The sequence below is a fragment of the Schistocerca cancellata genome, chromosome 3 (assembly GCF_023864275.1).
Source record: "Schistocerca cancellata isolate TAMUIC-IGC-003103 chromosome 3, iqSchCanc2.1, whole genome shotgun sequence".
NCBI classification, from domain to species: domain Eukaryota; kingdom Metazoa; phylum Arthropoda; class Insecta; order Orthoptera; family Acrididae; genus Schistocerca; species Schistocerca cancellata.
Window position 1 is genome coordinate 321250175 of NC_064628.1, and position 23837 is coordinate 321274011.

Consider the following 23837-nt stretch of genomic DNA (forward strand, 5'->3'; position numbering starts at 1 on the left):
TGACTTCACTAGATATGATAAATCTAGTTGGTCTAAAGTTGTACCACAAATAATATGGTTTGTGTTTTCTTCGTGGTTCTTAGAAGAGTCAAGAGATAAATAGTCTTAAACAATGTGATCATAAGAAAATAGGTCATTACTCAGTTGGCTGACCACCTCAATCTTTCTTATTATATTACAAATAGATGCTGTCATTTCAGAATTAGTGTGAAATGAGTTTTGAGGAAAAAATCTATGACAGCATGTGCAGAGCTTTGCGAACACCATTTCACCAAAATCAGAAGCTATGTTAACCACTTCCTGTTGGAGGAGGTAAAGAGTAGCTCTGGAAACTTTTTGTAATCCTCCCTTATTTAGAATTGAGGGTTATCTGGTATCACATAACTTTAAAACTACTCTTCAGGAACTCTTACTTTACATTACACACACACACACACACACACACACACACACACACACACACACACAGAGAGAGAGAGAGAGAGAGAGAGAGAGAGAGAGAGAGAGAGAAGGGGGAGGATAAAATACAAATTTTAAAATGATGTCTTGCTTGCTTAAGAAGTGAGACAGGTGTGTTAAACCAAAATTAAATGAATGATGACAATTCTATAAACGACTAAAGCATGAAGTCATGTAAGTGACAACAAACATTTTTCCACCAGGTTCTCCATTTATTACTCATTCAGTGTTTACAGTAATAAGACTTAAAAGTTCCAAGTAAAAAATATAAAGTATGAGACACACACACAAGTAGAAGAAAACTAAACTATTCTAAAATTATTTACTTACCTAACAGCGTGTCTCATTAAAGAGTTTAAGTTAATATTCCATTGATATTTTAACAGCACACAAGAAATGCCTGACTGATGACAGATTAAAACAATGAAGCAAATACATTGCATCCATACCACTGTGTGGGTAGTGATATGATAACAACCGCCATTCTCAGCATCAGTACATTGTACGTCATCACAATGCGAGTTAGCTATCTACAATCACAACGCACACAATGGTATAGTGAACCAGCGGAGACAGTGTAACCACCCTGCAGAATACTGTCCAAAGGATGAATTAACACTTCACACAAAAACAGCCTTTCCATTTGCACTAAGTTTAAATTTCCTTGGGTAAACGCCTTAGGATCATTAACTAATAATTAAGTACTTGTACTCAACAGAACTTATGGCATGGAGCTAATGCTAACAATTCAGACCAAATGATACATTCACTGAATTATTAAATACATTACTTTATCAGTCCTTTTGCTCGAAACACATCCCTCATGAGCCCCTTCAGGTACTTTATTTCACGTGACAGATCAGTTATTTTCTGTGTAAGTTCAGAATTCTTCTGTTCCAGGGCTCTCTCTTCTGACAAGATTTCTTCAATTTCTGCCTTCTTCTTCTGACGGTAGCGGGTAGCAGCATTTTTGTTTTGTTCCTTTTTACGTAATTTCTTTTCTTCCACCCCTGGACGAGCATAAGGTTTAGATGAAGAACCTCTTTTCCTTCCTGATGATTTCTGTGGCCCAGGTGAAGACAACTGTTCTGCTGCTGGAACCCACTCAGGGTCATCAGCACTTTCTTCACTGCTTTCAAAACTGCTGTTGGAACTTGTACTAGGGCTCAGTGGTAACACATGAGGCTCGTATCCATCTTTAGAATCACTTGTGAACCTGCAGTTAACATCTTGCCACGCATTACTGCTGACTTCCATGTCTTCTGCTCGAGATCGTACCAGCTCATCTACGTCGGCTAATTCTTTTGCAATATCTGGCGCAGGAGTAGAAGGGACCATCTGTTCGAGGTTGGTGAAAAATGTATCTTTCTTTTCAGAAATTACTTCTATGAATGGGCCAACGGCAGTAACATTTACTGGAACTGCAGTGGCATGGATGGGGAGAATGTGTGGCTCCGAAATGAGAAAGGCATCGTTAGATACAACACTATCTGTTGGTGAGAAATGAGTAACAGAATTTGCAATTGTGGGACTCTGAGGTGGTGTGAGGGTTCCATTGTTTAGTTCAACTTCTCTAAATGCAGACTCAAATTCTTGAAGCAGTGTCTCTGTCTGAGAGACAGGGGCAGACAGTGATGGTTGAAGCACCTCCTTGGAAATGTGAGAGGCATCGGCCACCAGTGACTGTTGTTTCACAGCCTCATGTAGTGGGGCTCTGACACCATAGAAAGTATCACGAGGTTGCTCCACTGGTAAATCTTCCAGAATAGGTAGATCAGTCTTCTCCTCCAACCAATTGTTGAAAGGTTCTGCATAACAAAAGTAAAAATATTTCAGTAACACTGTCAACTGAAAAATCATATATATATGAAATTAACTGCATGATTGTATGTGTATTTCAGTACAGATGAAACTACATTAGACAAAACATTTCCTGAGTTGAATTAAACTCATTTGGTGACTTTTGTGTTTCAATTGAGAATGTCACAAATTAAAATACTGCATGGTACAAAATTACTGCTGTTTTCCTTATCCCCCCCCCCCCCCCTAATGCCATTACTATCAAGAATGTGTTAAAACTTTGAAAGTCACTCTTTATTTTCAACTTCCTTTAACTTTTGTTAATCTCATAATTTTACCACAAAAAATAAAAATAACTGTCATAATTCTTGATGCTAATGTACTCCATATTTGTCTCACTGCGTAATAATACAGTCAAGAGCACTTAACATCACATTGCTCATATTTCATAAAAATGCTCAATAATTTAGAATACACAGTAAGATTATGATGTCACACAGCTGCAATACAGTACATCTCAGTAAACTGACTAGATACTGGAGAACAGCTATTCAAATGAATGTTTACCAAGTTAAATTGACTGATCATATGGCAATCATTTTGTGGTGTTTCTATTAGATAGTCATGCCAACATCTGGTATGTTGTTATCAGGCAATACTTTATAATGTTAAACCCCTCTATCAGTAATTATGCAGTTGAGACTTCAGTGTTTTCTAAACAATGCTGAAGCTAGTGCTAACACATTACAAAACAAATGAAACCAATGGGAAACTGAACTTTAGTGTATGAATTAAACATAACACAATTAGTCATCTACCACTGAATTCAATTGTGTACCTACACATTACATGCTCAGCGCAGAAGTATGTAAACACCAGGGCAAAAAATAGTTGCATCAATCACAAAAGAAATATATAATTATATATACTGCACACTTTTACTTTTAAAGCCATTGCAATATTACATACCAAAGAATGCAGCAGCCATAACTTGTAACTATCCAAAGTATAATCTTCTTTACAAATTATCTTGACAGCTGTTTTCTTAATTTTGTGCAAACACTTTGTCCACAATTTGGGGGAGAAAAAATCTCTGCACCCAAGAAATTAAATGTTCACCTTCGGTTCACCAATTTCTCTGAATTTACAATAATTTCACGGTCCCACAAGTACAGGTAATTGTACTGCATGCTATAGTAAATGAAGGAACACATGGGAAAAGTGCAACATGCGACTAGCAACAGGCTATTCACAGTGAACACATCTGTCCTGCCACACAGCTGGACGCAGACTGCCTCCTCTGCTGGCTGCCCTATCTGAGCCTCCTCCCTTCCACTGGAGATAAGTGTCCCCTCTCTAGAGCTGCCTCAAGGTGAGGAGTGGGGAGGCAGCTTACTTGACAACAACAATCAATAATAGAACCTGATACAATGTAAACATGTCAAGTGATTGAGGTTATCATGTTCGCAATATCCTTATGCATCATCATTCAAGTGGCACAAACCTTTGCAACTAAGCACAAGAAGCTATTATTTTATTGAGCCTGTTCTTTAAAATTTTACAAGGAAGAATGAGAATTTAAGCAATCATAATCACAAATGAATAAAATGTAACATCACATGTCCCCATATTCTAATGAAGCCTTACTTTTTCACACTACGTTTACAGTATATTATGCAACCAGGCGCTCTGCATATTTAAGATGCAGTCTGACTGGCTACTTTTTGCCTAATTTGTTCTGCTTAATGAAGTTCAGTTTTTTACAGGCTTTTGCATTTTTTGGACACATGGGTATCCTATAAAAACATTTCTTCACATTATTTTTCCTGTCTTTGGTATTTGTTGCCATTAAAGTATTTCTAGAGTGATGCATTACTGCAAATCAAATCTCAAGCTCCTCCTAGAATTGGAATAAATGCAAGTTTTGTTAAATTACATCAAAACCTATGTTTATTTAGACTTAATGAAACCAGTTATTCGATGCACTGCCTTTTACTTTTGCCTGTAACTTTATTAATCTTATAAAAGTGGAAGAGTATGAAGTACTTTTGGGGAAGTTTTTCACAAGAAACCATGCACACAGAGATTGGATGAATGACTCACATACAGCAATTAGCAGAGTTTGATTTTAATATACATAAATATTGGTATCCAGTACGAGTTAGATGCAACCTGGATAATCACAGAAACTACTTTTATTCCAAACAACTCCAAGTAAATGGGTTTATACACATTCTTTTGGTTAAAATGAATATAAGCATCTTTCACTAATATAATTGGAATGATTACTTCTGTTAAATTTGGGACAAAGAAAAAAATTGAAATTTTATCATATTTGTACAAATTGTTTTTCCAAGGAATACTGGTTCCCATAATTGATTGAAGTATGATTTTTCTGTGCTGTTCTTCTTTAAAACTCTGGAGATCATATAATAGGGCCCTTGCTGTTTCAGTATTTGAAGAGCCAGCTCTTTCCTTTTCTTTTATAGGATGTAAATACAGTAACTGAATTAACACAATGCAACAATACCAATCCCTTAAACTTGAACATAAATGTAGCGGTATAATACTCCTTTTAGAAGGTAACACACGCCTAGAGAAGCAGAGCACAACATTATCACTTTCTCTTCTGGGTAAATGATTGTATATACAAAATGGAAGACTATGTATTAACTCAGAAGTCAAGACCTGTGTGAACAATGTTTAACATAGCACATGGAATATTCCTAAAGTCAATCACATTCACAGAATATTCCTAAAGTCAATCACATTCACAGAATATTCCTAAAGTCAATCACATTCACACAGTATAAACTCAACTGAAAAATTACAGAATACTGCAAAGTATTCAGACTCAAGTCAATACAAGGCACAGGCAACTCCCATGAAATGGTAAGATCCATCAGCTACTGAAATAGCATACCTCAACATTCACTGGTCAATTTATTTGTCGATGTGTGGAGTTGCTGCAGTTTTCATGAAACATCACATACTGCACATTTTTTGTCCTACACAGTATTCTGTAGAAATCCCTTTAATATGTTACAATGAGATAATTTTGGAAAATTCAATCTACCAGATTGCCAAGATATTTATCAATGCTTTATTAACAGTGATATTACAACTACCCATGTGAATGGGACACAGCTTAAAGCCTTTAACATAGATTTCAGTTCCTCACTGCAAAAGTTGGTTACTAATTTAATCTCAATGACATTTTTAAAAAAATTTGTTCCCCATAGACATAAATAGAAAGCTAGCGAAATTTTACTTCCATTCTACAGATTATTAATTTTACATTCATATTATTGAAAATAATCACAAGTCACACTTTGTATTTTTTTATTTACCGGTTTCGCTCTTCAGATGAACAAGAGTATCATCAGAACATACAGTTGAAAGTAGGCTGCCAGCATTAAACACAACATTTAAATTTGACTGACAGCTCTAAAGATTAAACTGGTTGTACTACAGGGAAACTTAAGTTTAAAATACAGTAGCAAATGATGACAATGATAGTAACAAAGATGAAATTTCATCTTTGGCACTGTCAATGTCATGTACTGTACTTTATAAACATTACACTACTTTAGAAAACTTATGCTGAGGACTGACTTCCTAATCCTTAATGTATGAAGAAAACTGATGTGGCCCAGTCTCTAAGATCCTTTTGTTAGGTTTATATAAAGGAAGAGCACTCAACAGTGAATTTTGTGGCACGTGAGGTCAAATTCTGCATACCTTGTTGGTATCTAGAAAAAATGTCAAATATATTTGTTAATTATAATATGCTTGTGTTAAAGTGCATACCACCACCAGAACTCAAAATGAAGCTTTTTCACATGAGCTTCCTCTGATCTAACATGAATCCACTATGCAGAAAGAATCCTTTTGCAAATGTGATGAAAATGAGATATGGACAACATGCCTTGTGACTGAAAAGCTGTTTTCATCTTATTATCTGCTTTGGGATAGTTTCTTTCCATTCTGTCTCCCCCCCCCCCCCCCTCCCGCCCCCCAGACCCCCTTCACCACCTCATTCTAGTATTCCACATAACTTCAAAAGGATCAGCCACTGAAGCACTATAGCATACTACAGTAGTCCACAACATTGGTTGCTTACAGAGGCTTAAAAAAATTATTTCTAAAATATTTAGTGCACTACACTCTTCAAGATGTCATAGGTGCAAACTATTAATATGTGCAGTTTTAATTAAACATACTGACAACTGGTATCAAAATACAAGATAGACAATTTCCAAAATAGAATGACTTCCAGTCAGAAAATGAGGACTCACAGATTTGAAGAAAGATATTGTAATATTTCAAAATAAAGCCTATAACTAGCACCAGAATAAACAGCTCATAAATACCATTTCTACAACACATCATCTGTCATCTAAGGAGACATACAGACTTCCAAAATTCATCAGGCAGAACATATGGACAAATTCATTATGTGTAAAATTATCTTGTCAAAGGAAGAAAAATGATGTTGATGACAAGGTCAGTAAAGACTGAGCACAAGGTTGGCTTGGGCAGTAGCACAAGGAGCGAGCTCAAAGCCTTTCCCTCGCCAAAGGAACCATCCCATTAAGTCTGCTACTGTGTTTATTTTGTACATGCTTCTAGGTGTTTGGGTCAAAATGACCCAATTTTCTTTCTGTTTCCTGTAGGTATACTTTTTAACGTATGTGTATTGAAACCACAACTAAATTTATAATTTAGACACTATAATGCACTAACCTTTCAACTGCATACAGAATAGTACAATGACACAATAACTGATATATTAAAATGAGGTGTTGCTATATTTTTACAACCCTATGCCTAATTGTTACTAACAGTTTTTACATGGATATGTAAGATGTTAAGATGTTTCTCGAAAGTGAATTTTTTTACACTCAGCTCTCTTCACTAAACTTTTGTTGTCAGGTTTTCCTCGTAGATGACATTTGCCTCTCTTCTTACTCCTCGTATAATTTTCTTTCGATGTGGACAACATCCTCGTCTCTCTATTTCTCCATTAATTACCTGCTCGCCATGAGTTTCTAGGAACAGTCTTCTCTGCAGTGTGTTTGCTTACCATTGGGGATAAATTGCCTTCAATAGCAATTTCATACAGACATGTCAACAACATGTGAAAACACACTAGGCTTTTTTTTTTTTTTTGCTGTATAATTCACCATCATCTTGCCTAGTGTGTCCACAGCTCCTTTTATGTTTTTAAATTTAAAATAATTAGCAGTTTTCCTTTGCTGTTATCACTAACTTCTGCATTATGGTGCAGAGTGCTTTGCAGAGTAACACTTTTTTCCCCCTTTGGGATGTATATAAAAGTGTTGCGTCTTTAGTGAAAGCAAATGCGTATGAGATTATAAATCTCCCTGGTTTGCAACAGTTTTTGTGGGCTAGAAGGCTTCTTTTTAGCACAGTTCCAATTGTTGCGTTATCACTTTTCATTAGCATCTGTCCTAGCTCATGAGTGGTCTAAAAGTTCTCAAAGGTAATGTTATCCCCTCCTACATCAATTAAAACTGTTAGGTCTTGGTTCTTTTCAGGGATACTACCATTTCCCAGTATATGATTGAATATTTCATATGTAATTTGTTTCACTGTCAGAAAGCACTGAGAGCCTGATGCCACACTTTGCTAATTTTCTATGCATATACTGGTGGAAAAGGTGGTTTCCCTTAATGCAACAAGTTGTTCATCTACCGTAACAAACATATTGGAATTGAAAGGAAACATCTCTACCCATTTCTCCCAAAAATTTCTTATAGTACCAAACGTATCTTGTTCACCACTTCATAGTCTTGCCTCGTATCATCAAATGTAATAACCCCCGTTATCTTTTGAGTGTTTCTAGAGACACTGTGGCTCTGAAATTCAGACGACCTTCATATTCATCCCATGGACTTTCGGCAGACTCACTGCGTGACTTGCTCTTTCAGCATTGGAATGGGTGAGTATAATGTTTTAAACTGATGGAGGAAGGAATAATTTGACAGCTGAGTATTCATTTGCAATGCAAGAGAAGGCATACCTTGTTGGTCCTGGAATCAGATGACCTATATTACATGTTACTGAGGATTTCTTTGTAAGGATGACACAACATGTTATTTTGAATGGAGTTTTATCAACAGTTGATGGACTTATTTCCAAATAAGAGGTACAAAAAAATACTGATATTACTGAAAGTATGCTGGTAAAATTATTTAACTGGATAGATAAAAAATCTTTTCACCAAGCAGCGGCAGAACACACACTGTTGCGACTGGTAAGCTTTTGGAGCCAAAAGCTCCTTCTTCAGGCAGAAGGGTTGAAGGGAATGCAAGAAGGGTGAAGGAAAAGGACTGGAGAGGTCTAGGAAAAGGGTTAGATTTTGGGAAAGTCTCCCAGAACTGGAGATCAGGGTAACGACATACCAAAGCGTAGTGACATACAATTTTAACAGAAAATTGTAATGTGTTGATACAGAGGGTGCAGTAACTATTGTTGCTTTTGCAAGGAGCACTGGAATTCATAAATGCCCTAAATTTTTGTATATACTCAATTTGTATACGTGGGGGAAAAAAAAAAATCGCTGGTTTCCCAGTTAAAAATACACCTTTACCTGGGTGAAAATACAATTTTTCCAAAGTGAAAATACACTTTTCTGGGTCAAGTGACAGCTGGAGCTGTAAAACATATCATCAATCCTTTGAATGGTAAAGGTTTTATACATCAGCATAGAACTTCGCAGTACTTTAGGAAATGAAATGCAATGAAAAAACAATGTGTTTTTGAAAGATCTTTGATGGGCAGCAACATGTACACTGCACATTTTCTTATTATGAAGGTGTAAACATGAAGTCCACCAAATACAGCACATTGGCTTCCCAAGCACTGAAACAAAGATTGCAAACTGCTTTTGTCAGCCAATTATAGCTCGTGTCACGTGACCTTGCCAGCCAATGACCAGATATTCAGAGGACAACCAACAACAATACCACAGTTAAGCAGCACGAAAACCCAAATAGAAAAAGTTAATGGTTCAAATTAATGTACATATAGTATAGCTACAAGCATAGCTAAGCTTTCACATGTCACATTGGTTCCTTTTTGTGTGTTGCTCTTTAACATTAATCAATCACAAACACGCCAGTAAAATTTTTAAATCATGGCATAAATGGCTGGCTCTCTGGGCCCAAAATTTTTCTCAGTGGCGGGTCCTCAAGGTGTTACGTTTTGAGCAAGAATCAAACACTCTGTGAGATAAGAAATTCATAACACATTCTCACACGTAAAATTATCCATCTTGTATAAAAGGAGATTTACTTTGAAGGTAACATTTCTAAAACCACTATTAAGAATATTTTTCCCATGATCTGTTACAAATAGTTTAATTTGCAAAACAGCCAGAGAGTGTCAGGAAACAGGCATTACTGTGCATGTGCAGCTATTGCGACACAGGTGGTCTGTGCTTGGTTTTGGCCTGCTTGTATGCTTTTTGATGCATTTCGGTTTGGAATTTCGTGCATATCTGGGCATCAGATAACCAGGTGCAGCACTGCAGCATGTTGTTCGGAGAGGACATATGGAGTTACTGTACTTAGAGCAATTCATATCCATTGAGGATTGCAAAATAACAAAGTAATCTTTGGCGTAACATTCATTTCAAAACTAGACTCTACAACTGAAATACTATTATGTAGCTTTTCCAATCGAGTTCATATGAACGCAGCACTGCACAAAGCTAGTTAGAAGGAATAAAAATTTCTTGTAAAAAAGCTCTCCTTGTACATGCTACAAATGCTACAACTAAGGACAAGAAGCTTTTCATTATTTTCAAACAGTATAAAAAATTAACAAGATTTCTCTGTAAAGCCACAAGGTTTCTCTGTGAAGTCAAGAAACTGTACAACTTGACGTTAATATTGTACTTCAGGAGTAAATGTAAAGCCTTTTGGGAAGTTACAATGATAAAATACGGTGTCCTGCCAGACTATAATTTACCGAAGAATGGCATTCTGTAAATTTAAAGATGTGAACAACACAAATTAAAATGTAATGTCAAGCCTAGAGGAGGTACTAGAGAAATGTTGACACATGACTTGTGATCGAAAAAACATTGTGTTGATGGCAGGCAATTTGTAAAATTCTGCTAAAGCTGTCAATATATTTCAAACAAAACATTTTATTCAATACTATTAATCAAACTTGACTGCATAGCCATCTTCAAGTGAAAATTTAAATATATGGTTATAATAGAAGGAAACATTCCACGTAGGAAAAATATTCCTAAAAACAAAGATGATGTGACTTATCAAATGAAAGTGCTGGCAGGTCGACAGACACACAAACGAACACAAACATACACACAAAATTCAAGCTTTCGCAACAAACTGTTGGCTCATCAGGAAAGAGGGAAGGAGAGGGAAAGACGAAAGGATGTGGGTTTTAAGGGAGAGGGTAAGGAGTCATTCCAGTCCCGGGAGCGGAAAGACTTACCTTAGGGGGAAAAAGGGACGGGTATACACTCGCACACACACACATATCCATCCATACATATACAGACACAAGCAGACATATTTAAAGACAACGTTACGTGTTAAAAGAAACAGGACATCATAATACCAAATGAGCTTCAGAATTTAATACCAAAATGCATAATTTGGCTTAAAGTGCGCATTCATATGTCCTGATTCACAATTAAGCAGACCTCTACCTGGTATTCAGCTTTTCAGTGTGGTTTTCGGCATGCCAATTTTCTTGAGTAGCAGAACTGTATTATCTGATGTTTGGTTCTTTATTAAAACATTATGCCATAAATGCCAGAAGATGAAAATGTGCACTTAAAATTCAGCAGACTGTTTAAACCAACCAACAGTTTTTCAAATAAATTGGCTGTCTTTGTGGAAAAGATTAATAAAAGCAAAATTTCTTCAGCAAACCAACAAAAATAACTTCACGTTCTGTGACATGAGTAATGCTTGACTGCCAGTAATGTGAAAATAAAATAAATTCAGGAAACAAACTAACATCACATTTTTATCTTCCTTGACTGTGACTGAATTTTCATTCACTTGATAGCTTCCAGCCACAGAAATCAGTTTTGTTTTTATTTGACAAAACAGAGAGAAAACAGCAAAAATTATGAAAAATTAACACAGATCACATGGGGACTACCCCCTTCCTCAAACTCAGATTGCTTGGCACATGCATGAATCTGGCAGTTTGGGCATGCTAGATAAATTTTTACAGCTAGCATCTGGCTGCTTGCTGCTACTGCTTATACAGCTAAAACCACACTTCAAATAGGCAGAAGCGGGAAAAGACGCTGCTCATATGTAACTTCAGCTCTGTGCATGTGCGTTAGACCACTGGCAACTCCTCAAATGAAAGTAATGATAACAGTTCTGACATCATGCTCATCAAAAGCAGTTTGTTGTTGCAATTGCACAGTTCTCATCCTAAAGTGTTCGACGCATTTTGCTGTCTCAAGACACTGTGTGTGCACCATGTCTTGTTGTAAAAAAGTGAAACTCCTTGTTAGAGTATCAGTTCTTATAACTCAAAATTACAAAAATTTAACTGAAACAATAAAAAAATATCCGGAAAAAAATTCTGAAAAATTCCCAGGTTTTTTCCAGTTTTCTCTCTAATGAAAAAAAATTCCCATATTTTACCCAGCTGTCCTGGCGTGTACGCATCCTGACGAAGTCAGTCCGCAAATGCTGAATGGTGCAAAATGTTTAACGTATCCTCATTTTCCTTGTTTATTGATGTGGATAGCTGGAAACACATTAGGCTTAATTAAGGACTGTAAGTTAACTAATAAAGTACACACAACAACACCCATTTAACAGAGAAAATCTGCACCAGTAACAGTTTCCTGCACTTTCTCAACTCTAAATTTCATTGGCTTTAGGAGCTTGCAGCCACAATTTTGTATGCTCTTGGTACACACTCAAGTGTGTACAATTTTTTCTCTATAATGTCGAGAAGAAACTTCTACGGAGGCCTTTGACAGACTTCAAATTACATATTTTAAATTAATTTTATTAATAACTGATCATTGGTATTAATGATTTGGTGAAAGGAAAAGTAAGGAATATTCATTAGTAATTAGTTTCTATGTTCTTTTTAGTAACACAATGGTCTTAAAAGTTCACTCACATTTCATCGAAACTTTGCAAAAAATGGCATTCCTTTTAATTTTAAGTGTACACGATAGTTAAGAGCTACCATGTCTCTTTACACAGCTGCCGCCTCATAGTCGTCACACATTACAACGTCACAAGCTAGACGAGTGTACATCTACGCTCAATTTCACCATCTTTCCTCTTAGTATAGTACCTTTCGAAAATAAAACAATTTTGTCACCAACCATATTATTGTGCTGCTATGCTGCAAAGTGTCTTCCCACATTACATCACTGGATATGAACTGTTCATCTGTTTCTTTCAATACCATTACCTGTTAACCATTAGCTAGCCACGACCTTTCAGGATTTGCATGAACATGCGCCAGCTTACATGAGCAGGTTCTACTGAACTGTAGCATGTTCTTGTTATATGAAAGAGAGATTTCGATAATACGCCAGCGCACTGAAGGACAATTTGTTACTCGCAGCTCAATGTGTCATACCTAAACTACAGCAGCAGCCCACAATAAAACGTTAACTCGTACCACTTAAATATGGGAAGAGGAAGAAGAAGAAGACGAAGAAGAAGAAGGAGGAGAAGGAGGAGGAGAAGAAAAAGGAAAACCCAAAAAGTTTATTTAGTTGCCGCTCACAATCATAATTTTGAAAATATACAACACATTGGACACAACAGAATTGAACTAGTGACTGCAGGAACCACATGAGCTTGGAATACAGTAAAGTTGATCAAAGCAAAACATATGTAATTCAGAAATCTACCCACATCATACAAATAATTCAGTCCTGACACATTCAGTACCCTCTTATATGCTAATTTTTTTGTATAAAGCTGAATGTGCCTAGCACGGACACGGAATCCAAATTTTAAGACAATCATTCATTCATTGTATCATACAGTACTACTGTATTACAGTATAAATTAGTTATTCACAACTGTACAAGGGGGCTACTTCTAACATAAGAGTGTACTAGAGATGGGTCATTCGCGAGCTAACAGGTCCAAAGGAACGGTTCACCAAGATGAACAGAAGGAGCAAGGAATGAATTCTAATGAACGGTCTTTCACAGTTCACTTCAGTCGCAGCTTTCTACTTTTAGTTCCTGGGAATGGGAAATGCTCAGTCTCGATCCTGCAACGGCATGTCGGCCAGTCTGGTTCCAGCCTCGGTCCCATTCCCACCTGTTTTGCAGAATCTCAGTCTCCCTCGGCTGGACTCATCCTTCTTTGCATAGCCACTTGTCGCATTTCCACTGCCAACTGCTCCCAGTTAGTTCAGTACTGAGTTGTTGTTCCTTTCATTCGCTGTGCATGCCCAGTCTAGATCTGTTTCAAACCTTTTTTGACTGGTTCTTTTCGTATTCTATTCAGCGTCCACGACTGGTAACTAAAATGTATTTTATAACTACATAAATTACATAAAAATTACGTGGTATGTAATAAATACATCTTTTCAGGTAACAAAAGGCCATATCAGCTTACTTCACTATTTTGATAAACAGCAGAAGACATACTTACGAAAAGGGAAGTTTTTTTTTGTTATAACACATGCAAACGAAGTCGGCACGGCACACATGAGTGGCCATTTTCCATCCTTTTTTTATCAAAGGTAAAACAGCATTTTCATTGTTATGGAAGGCAAACCGACTTACAACCGAATGAAACCCACACTTCATAATCGAGTGTCTGGTCTCACATTTTGTAAAGAGTATATGATAACCTCTACAATATTATTTCAGTGGAACAAAGTGGTGCACGAAAAATCAGCCCTGAGGTCTGGACTGCTCACTGTTGCCCAACAATTGTCATCTATTGTTTCAGAGTAGTTGTTTGCATTAGCTTATTTGTTATTTCTTTACTGCCTAATTATTATATGTTTATCTATTCTGGTCATAGTGGTCAACAAATTGTGCGTAATTGGTGAGCAGTCTGTATGCGGGACTGATTTTTCACGTGCCACCTTATATTATTTCACTGCCATCAGCCACATAACGCTACAGTTGGCTAAACGAGAGATTTTTCAGAATCATGAAAATGACTTCTACAAGTGTGTGAGAATTCTATAATGAATAAGAACTATGTACTCCAGAGGGGAGGCAAGTGTCCCCTATTGGCACCTTCCATCTTCAATCACCTACACTACTAATTTTTAATTTTTCACAAGAACCATATTCCATGCACATATGAATGGCGAACAAGTACAAATGAACAGTTCTCAAAAAAGAGCGATTACCAGTGAACTAGTTCCCCATCTCTAGAGTGTACAGCCCTGACAATGTATTTAAGTGGCACAAAAGCAAAAAACAAGGTTCTGTACAGCATGGTGCTACAAGTGTGGACATCAAACCGCTCCGCTCTGTGCAACAACGGACAAGTTACATGCAGTGTCAGTACATCAAAGTATATGGTTCGTTCGTGAGCACTCCGCTTGTCAGTATTTCTCATTTTCCATTGTCACTGACCGATTATTGTGTTATTATGCTGCAAAGCATCTTCCCATATTACATCATTGCATATGAGCTGTTCATCTATTTCTCCCGTGTCTCTCAATATTGTTACCTGCTCACCAAGAACTAGCCACAGCCCTTCAGGATTTGCATGAACTTGCCCCAGCAGACATGAGCACATAACTGATATATCTGATTGATGAGTACATATAGGTTCTACTGAAGTGTATCATGTTCTTATTACATGAAATAGAAGTTTCGATTATAGGCTATCACACTGAAGGACAATCTGTTAACCATGGACTGCATTATTTTCTGTCACTTTCAGTTGGAATAGTAGCTCTTTAAGTGATAACATGACGTCGAACAAAAAGTATATGTCGCTAACACTTAACAAAATGGTAATTGAGATGGGTGAGAGAGAGAGAGAGAGAGAGAGAGAGAGAGAGAGAGAGAGAGAGAGAGAGAGAGAGAGATAATCTCTCTGCGCACAAAATAATGTTGATTTCAAATGTGGTAAAACTCAAATTTGTGATACTTTAAGAAACAATGAAGCCCAAAACTGTTACCATGTGCTTCAACAAAGCGGGATTTGGAAGTCACGAACATGATGCTTCTATAGCCATCAAAGCCAAACAAAATGCAGCAACTATCGGTGAATTAATTAAAATGTGAAACATTTGATGAAGTGCAGATGACTGCATTCGAAGCGACAACTTTCTGTCAACTCACTTCATTTTTACTTCAGCAACAGATTTAATAAAAATTCAAAACACAAAAGGTGACCAGGAAGAACCAAAGGAAGAATCAGAGGAGCAAAATTATGTCCCTGGAAAAATTTACATATCTGACGAAGCTAACGCATGCATAAATGACCTCATACAATCTGCAGCACACACAAATTCTACCAAGCTGTTGTAACTATTGTACAGTGCGAAAAACTGCATAGAAAAAACAATTCTGAACAGGAAATTCAGAGAGGTTTCCCTCCTTGATACATGGCAAAAAAAGTGAAATGTAAAGCAAATAAACATAGGGATCAAATGTATGTACACACAACATGAAGTTAAATTAAAGTTAGGAGTAAAAATAGATATATGCCTTTTTATTTATCAATTAATGTAGAACATACAATAAATGAACATCTAACAAAGAGGAGTGAAGGTAAATATCTGCCTAACTACAAATTTATACTTCTGTGCATAATACATGACAAATTTTATGTAGCCTAGTGAGTTTTTTGTAATCCGGAAACTTGTTCAATTTAGAAAATTATTTCAATCCCATGCAATTCCATTTTGACCAAGTTTTACTGTACATTTTATAGTACTACTGGATATTTCTGGTGTCATCCAGTAGAAATGACACTATTTAGGTGTCTCATATGGTACTTATAGATCTACCGAAAACTGTGATGACTTAAGAAACAATAGAAGTCAGTAACTCACATTTTTTACACCAGTCAGTAATTGAACAATAGAAAATCCAGGAAGGAATGTAACAATATTATGAAAAGGATAGTTGCTACTCACCATATAGCAACAACTCAAGTTTCAGATAAGCACAACGAAAGAAGGATGGACACAGATTATAGCAATGCATTAGAAATGGCCTTTCTTCCGTCACATAACCCAGTGCTATTTTCCTTTCTTACTATTTTCTAATGCGTTACTATACTCAGTGCCTGTCCTCCTTTCTCTTCTTTCCTGTGTTTCCCTATCACCTTACAAATGACGAAGGCCTTGTTGGCTGAAAGCTTACTTTCTGGCAGTCTTTTTGTTGTACCTATCCGCAACTCAGCATCTTCAGTCAATAACTGGCATTTAGAAATCAAACAAAGAAAGTGGTCATAACAAAGTGTTCACGTTATCATTAACATTCCAAGACCAAGCTGTTACATTGAGACATTCCACTGTCTTGTGATGTGTATGTGCATTTTGCAATGAGCTACAGTGAAAGTTGTGTTAAAAGTGCACTAAAGAGGAGAAATCCAAACAATCGAGATCAAAGATGGAATTTTATAGATAACTGAAGATAAAGAGCAAGAACATGAACATTAGAAATGTGACATGTTTCTAGCAACAGCAACTGATCCTGACTGAGGATCGTAGCTGTGTTTCTCCAAATTAAATGCTGATGAGAAGTTGGCCTAAGCCAACACTATTAATCAACAGTAAAAACTCATCAAAACATCTGACCTGAACGAGAGTAAGCCACAAAGTGTATCTATAAAATATCACTCAGTTGCCCTTGACAATACTTTCAACAACAGCAAAAAATTAAAGCACACAAAGTAACGTTTACTTCATCGCATAATGTAACAGAACAAGGGAGATTACTGACAGTAAGGAAAAAATCCTGAACAGTAAGCTCACAAGTTTGCTTTCAGATTCATGACCATAACATTTTCCACTGAACCTCAAGTAATTATGTCCCCAGGACATAGCCTACTTAGATGCTAGGTTAGATTTGACAAAATTCATTAAATGTTCTTTCTTTTGTGTATGGGCTCTAATGTGAAGTATGAGTTTTATCTCCATTCTCTAAATGAAAATTTTAACCTGTAATTTGACTGGTCCCACTTTGATATCTGAATGAAATGTGAAGAGCTCCTACTGCATATGGAGGCATTTCAGTGTCACATTCCGTGAGCAAAATACCTGAAGGAGAGCTGGTAGTTCACAAATGAAGAGCAAAAACATTCTATGAGGAAACTGAAATGTATAACTGAGTTACATTCACATAACGATGACTTAGTAAATCTCATATGTGCCTTTCTACAGAATCTTCCACCATGAAAAATTTCTGTTCCAGCCTTCTGCTACCTGCAACAACTAAGCATTAACTGTTTTGGTTAACATTTCCTTTTGTTATAATGTAGAAGAGAAAAAGGAGGAGCAAATGGAATTCTTATGTTGTTCAAACTCACAAATGAATCTCTACCTTACACTTTCAATAATCTTTGCATTGTTTCTGATGGTTATTTAGGATAAAACTGGAACCTGCACAGTGATTTGATTTTGTCTTGCTCCGAGTGACTCTGTGCACTTTAACGAGAAAAACACTGCTTTCCCATAAGAGGCCATCCCTTTTTTCCCGATAATTAAGATTTTGATTACAACTACAGAAATTCTCACATATAATGACGTAATAATCAAACAACAGTGTGCTCAGTTTCAGGTGCCAAAATCTGAATCCTCAATAGTTTGGATTCCAATAACTGGTGGAACGATTATTAAAAAAAAAACTTTAGCTGCCCAATACTTTATTTCACAACACTGTGGGCTTTGACAGTCAACAAGTTTGACAGCTTAAAACATAGTTCATTCTGATCAAAAATCCACAGTAACCTGGTGAACGACTAGGAAGTACTGCAAGATTTCCACTACTTTATGAATATCTTTTCCAATGGCACAATACTGAAATGGAAAATGACAACACAGATTATGTTTTTGTTGAATTTATCACTCTCACTTAATTCCTTTGTGTTATTTGTCTTATGTGAAGAGAAGGGTAGCACAAATGGTTCAAATGGCTCTGAGCACAATGGGACTTAACATATGAGGTCATCAGTCCCCTAGAACTTTGAACTACTTAAACCTAACTAACCTAAGGACATCACACACATCCATGCCCGAGGCAGGATTAAAACCTGCAACCGCAGCAGTCGCGCAGTTCCGGACTGAAGCACCTAGAACAGCTCGGCCACCACGGCCGGCGCACAAATGGGCACCGGTTTGTTTGACCCATGAGAGATCATTACCAAGATGCTGAAGAAATTGAAGTGGCAGATCCTTGAAGATAGGTATTAACTAGCAAACGTTTCAAGAATAAGCTTTAATTGATTGCTCTAGAATATACAAAAACCCCCTACATATTGCTCATGTAGGGGTCATGAGGTCAAGATTAGAATAATTACTTGTAGCATGCACAGAGGCATTCAGACATTCATTCCTCCCAGACACTGCATGTGAAAGAAAAGGGAAGAAACCATAAGAAATGTTACAATGGGGCATACTCTCTGCCATGCATTTCACAGTGGTTTGCAGAGTCAGGATGTAGACCTGTTGTAAATTTTTAGTATGTTGCTCTCTCTACGACATTTCTGTCAAATGTTTTATTGGTAGTGTTGAAAATAAAAGTGTTTTGTAATATGCTCTTTTTTCACTTGGAAAAAATAGAGTGAATGATTTTTTAGTTCCATTTAGTTCTGCAATGAAATACATACTTTCTCTAAGCATAACTATTCTCTACTTGCCGCCCCCCCCCCCCCCCCAAAGTTACTCTGAATAAACCAAGTACTGAATTTCTTGGTTCAAATGCTGGGCTACTATAAATGATTCATTTGTTTCAAAAGCACTGTATATTCCAAAAGTATTACATTTTATAAATATGACTGATGCTTCAACAGAACCATTAACTCAACAAGTTTGTTTTCTGACTGCCCCTTGGGTCATATTATAAACATCCAAGTGATGACCAGGTTCATTCCATACATTATATAGCACCATCCTGTTAAGAGTCACCACAGCATGATTGCTGCATCCTCCGAGCTGTTCTGGTGTTCTTGGCAGTGGGGATAAGTAAACACAGTCCTTAACGTATCCCCAATGGAAAAAGTCACAAGACGTTAGGTCAGGTGACCTGGGGAGCCAAGAGAACTGAGCCACACCATCCTCACAATTATGCCCAATTAAGTGATATGAAAGTTTGTTGTTTAGGTGGTGACAAGCACCAACCCTTCAATGAGGGGATACCCTATCTTGTTGGCAGATGAAATTATCGGTGTCAGCAGCCAGTTGTGGAAACAACAACAACTGTAACATGTCAAGGTACGAGGCAGTTGTCACAGTCTTCTCCAACAGACAGAAACTCCTTCTTGCTTTGTTGTCATTTTGTCAAGGTACTGCACACTCATTGCTATGTGGGCGGCACAAAGCAAACTCAGGGTTTATCGTTCTATTCACACATCAACCATATTTGTACATGTAGAACATTCAAAAGGAATGAATCATTTACAGAATCCCTGTGCAATAGTTGCACATCTAACCAAAAGCTAGTGGAATTATCTTGTTATGAAGCTCATATTATTACCAAGCAACCTCTAAGCCACAACAGTCTAATAACACAATGGCATGCATGCAAGAAAGCTGTAAGGAGACATGGTAGGACGATATGCAGTAGCAATAGGCAGTGTACCATGTGATGTTCCAGCTAAGAGAGTTGTTCTACAATGTCCTTTGTAGTGTGCACTTTGGGATGCATGCAAAATGTTTAGTGTTGACTTTTATGTCAGTTTAGATACAGTGAAGGTACTCAGCAACTGCAGTGTTGTTACGGATAGCATAAAGGAATCTCAGTATTACATTAAGAAATGGCTTTGGTATTTTTCCACAATCATGGCTTTGCATGGGGGGGAGGGAGGGAGGGAGGGAGGGAGGGAGGGGGGGCGTGGGGGATTCTCTAGTAAGAATTGATTGCACATGCATGAACTGACTGTTGATGCACAATCGCAACTGCATTTTCATTAGTACCAAAAAAGTACTACTGACCACTAACATGTTGTTGTTGTTGTTGTTGTTGTAGCTCCTTTAGGGTACAAAACAGCTGAGCTCATAACTTTACATGGTCAATTACTGGATAAAGTTGGAAAAAAAGCTGATAATACTCAAAGCCTGATCGACTGGAGTAGATGGTAGCTAAAAATGATCACTTCCCCATTGAGGAGGAGGCCAAACAGTTGAAAATTAAATTTCTTTCGTCATATTACTACACAAATAAAAGTAAAATGAATCTACAGCTCAAGCTGTATCTGCTAAAACCTGATGTTGAAGTATACAACAACAATGCACCAACCTATTACAGTAGATAAGCGCTGCAGACCATTCCAGTGTGGACAGATTCTGAACATGACAAAAGTAATCATTTGCTGGGTTCTGTGACTGCTCACACCCATATAAAAAGCTTTCTGGACCAAAACAGCAATATAAATGTTGCAGGGATGACAGGCAAATCCAGACGACTACCACATCTCTCCAATTACCAGGTCCAAGTCAGAGGCACATCACTATGACCCCAAAAAAAAGAAACATAGACAAGACCCACAAGTCATTGGGCAAGATGATGCTGAGCATTTTTCCGGAATATCACTGTGCTAACGGATAATGCTGTTATGGAGCAAACTGTCACATGAACAAACCATCGAAATACTCAAGTAGTATGAAATATAATGAAGCAGCATCCAATAAAATTGAGCACATATTTTGAGGAAAAGCAAAGGTTAAAGCTGAATATCAACAATTATGGAAAGGGTAGAGTGCAAATCACCGTAAAGGTGGCACGCTGTGTTGCAGCTGTTGAAGCTATATTGTTAGCTGCAACAGGCAGAAGACATACTTTGTTGATGCTGCACATTTTAGCAATTTTGATCAAGATAATCTCACGCTGCACTGTTCTTTTTCGGCACTACAGTTTAGAAGCGTGCACAAAATTAGCCAAGTGAAAAATCTGGGCAATACACAAGTTTTGTTTACATATAAAAGCCAACTTGGTAATTTTCCTTTGTGTGAGACCATGTGTACAAGATCGTGTGCCAATTTACCGTTCCAGATTCTTACATTTTACTGTTCACATCACTTCTGTGTAATCTTTCATTGATTGCATCAATGACCATTTGTATTGCGATGTATTGTGACTGTTGGTAATGTGATATACTGTGAAATTTCAAACATTCGTGAGTTCCACAATATACTCTTACTGTTATCATCAATTGTAGGCTTACCTGTGCTCTTTGAAATTTTTTGAGAACAGTAAGCCTATCCTCATTTAAAACAATCATACTCTAATCTACTCGTAAAATTACAAGAGAAATATGTTATTCTGACTATTTTCTGGTGCTTACAAAACTATTTTTTTGTAAGCTATTGGTAAGGGTGTTTTGGATACAAAATTGATTTCATAGAAAATCAGTGTTTGTGGTTCATAGTTCAGCCAAAGAGTACATCACCCCTGAATTTTGCTGTACATCAAAGCAGATAAATGTGCAATTTTGAGAATTTTCAGAAGCTACCATTGTACTTTGCACAGTCTACAAGCAATTTGTAGCAAATCGGCCTTTGTGATTTAGTTACTGTAGCAGATTTTATAACTAAAATACTGTGTTACATCTAGTTTTCCATTAAAGAGGAGTAGCCCTATATATTATCTCCATTTATTATAAATTAACACTGTTTTCAAGTGTGCTACTGTCTATAATTAAAATTAAAACATTTTAGGAAATGAGTAATTTTTACCACAGGTTTTTATGTTGCCTAAATAGAAATTCTTATTAAAAAAAAAAAACAGGTAACTTTTTAGCTCTGCAGATTAAAAAATAGTCAGTGGGCTAAATTTAAAGTTATTTGTTCACTGCCTTGAAATATACTGCACCAGCCAAAATGCAACACAGGACGAGTTGGTTGACACTTGTAAGCAGCTGGAAATCTTCCTAACTACTGCCAAACTATTGGCAGCTGCTGTGAATCAGCGTGCTGGAACAGCTTCCGAGTTGAGTACCTGTGATACCTGTACCAAAGGTACCTGAAGTACACTCATGATCAGAAAAAACATGTTCAGAAAAACTGGAATGACTAGAGATAGGACATTCATACTCACAGGACATACAGATTAGTATGTTCTGCAGAAATGATTAGCATCTCAGTCACCTCGGTTCAGCATGTGACCTGTTACCTAGTAGGCACAGGGTCCGCCATGGGCCGTGGTAACTTGTTTAATTTGTGATGGCATTAACACACAAAGTGCGAATGGTGTCCTGCGGTACAGCCACCCATGCTGCATTTACCTAGTTCCAAAGTTCATCTATGGAGATTGGCACTGGGTCACAGTGCTGCACACATTGTTTCACCATACCCCACAGATTTTTTAGCAGACAAATCTGATGATCTGGCAGGTCAGGGCGAAAGGATGACATGCAAAAGGCTGACACCCTATGATACAAAGAAGGCATGTGTTCCTGCAGCAACATGTGCTCGTGCACTGTCTTTCTGAAAAAATGCTGTCCGGGGTGTTGTGCAGAAGGGATATGGTTACTGGTCACAGGATGTCATTCACATAGGTCACACTAGTCACTGTGCCCTGGACACACACCAATTGTGGTTTTACCCAATAGCACCCAACACCAAAACGTCTTGAGTTGGTGCCGTATCTCTTGTGTGAATGCTGCCACTGCAACAAAATTTTCAAACAAACAGAACCCGGGTTCATCCGAAAACACTCTCTTATGGCATTCCTGTCCCTAGTGATGTCATTCACATTCATTAAAGATAGACAGAGAAGTGGACAACGCACATGTAACCCATGCCATAATAAACAGCAACAGGGTGTCACCCCGATAATGTACTGTGTGTTACAATGCTCCACTATTGCACCATAACCGAGAATGCTGGAGATATGTCCTGTAATGCCATTTGGATGAGGTGTCAATCATCTCATGGGATGGTATGGGTTGTGCGACCTGTCATATCTCATTCAGCACACAACCTTTGCAATGCCGAAACACAGTGTCCCACATGAGCAGTAGTTTCCTGGATGGATGCATCACATTCTCTCATGCCAATAATGCGCCCTCTTTCAAACTCACTGATTTCACAGTACAGTTTGTGCATACATATGTGAGGCATTCTGCATGTCTGCTCAAGTCACACTGATCCATTACCTTCATTTTTTAGTGACAATAAGAGCCACACGCAGAATTTACCGGTAGGTGGTATTGCGCTGCGGTATCGATGTTGCACACTGACATGGTTCAAACGCTAGTTATTTCTGCAGAACATACTAATGCAGAATGTTCAGGATCTGTCATTACTCATCCACTTGACTGCAAGTGTTATGTCATGGTGGGCTGTAGAGGATGGACAGGGACCAGGGAGGACTCACCACATCCCCCTAACCAACAAGTCTGAGGTGGTGTCTTTCACTCAAACTG

At 37.4% G+C, this 23837-nt stretch overlaps 1 protein-coding gene across 2 annotated transcripts in view; it reads right to left on the reverse strand.

Annotated features, from left to right (window-relative positions):
- Positions 1 to 650: 650 nt before the first annotated feature.
- Positions 651 to 23837, reverse strand: part of LOC126175015 (activating transcription factor of chaperone) — a 55188-nt gene continuing 32001 nt past the window's right edge. The window contains exons 1-2 of one of the 2 annotated variants that reach the window (XM_049921504.1): positions 3229 to 3556; positions 651 to 2267 (exon numbers count right to left, since the gene is read on the reverse strand). In XM_049921504.1, coding sequence (XP_049777461.1) covers positions 1246 to 2267; positions 3229 to 3247 — 1041 coding nt within the window. In that variant the 5' untranslated portion in view covers positions 3248 to 3556 and the 3' untranslated portion in view covers positions 651 to 1245. Of the gene's footprint in view, positions 2268 to 3228; positions 3557 to 23837 lie in introns of those variants that run through there. The other variant, XM_049921503.1, reaches the window with a different exon arrangement.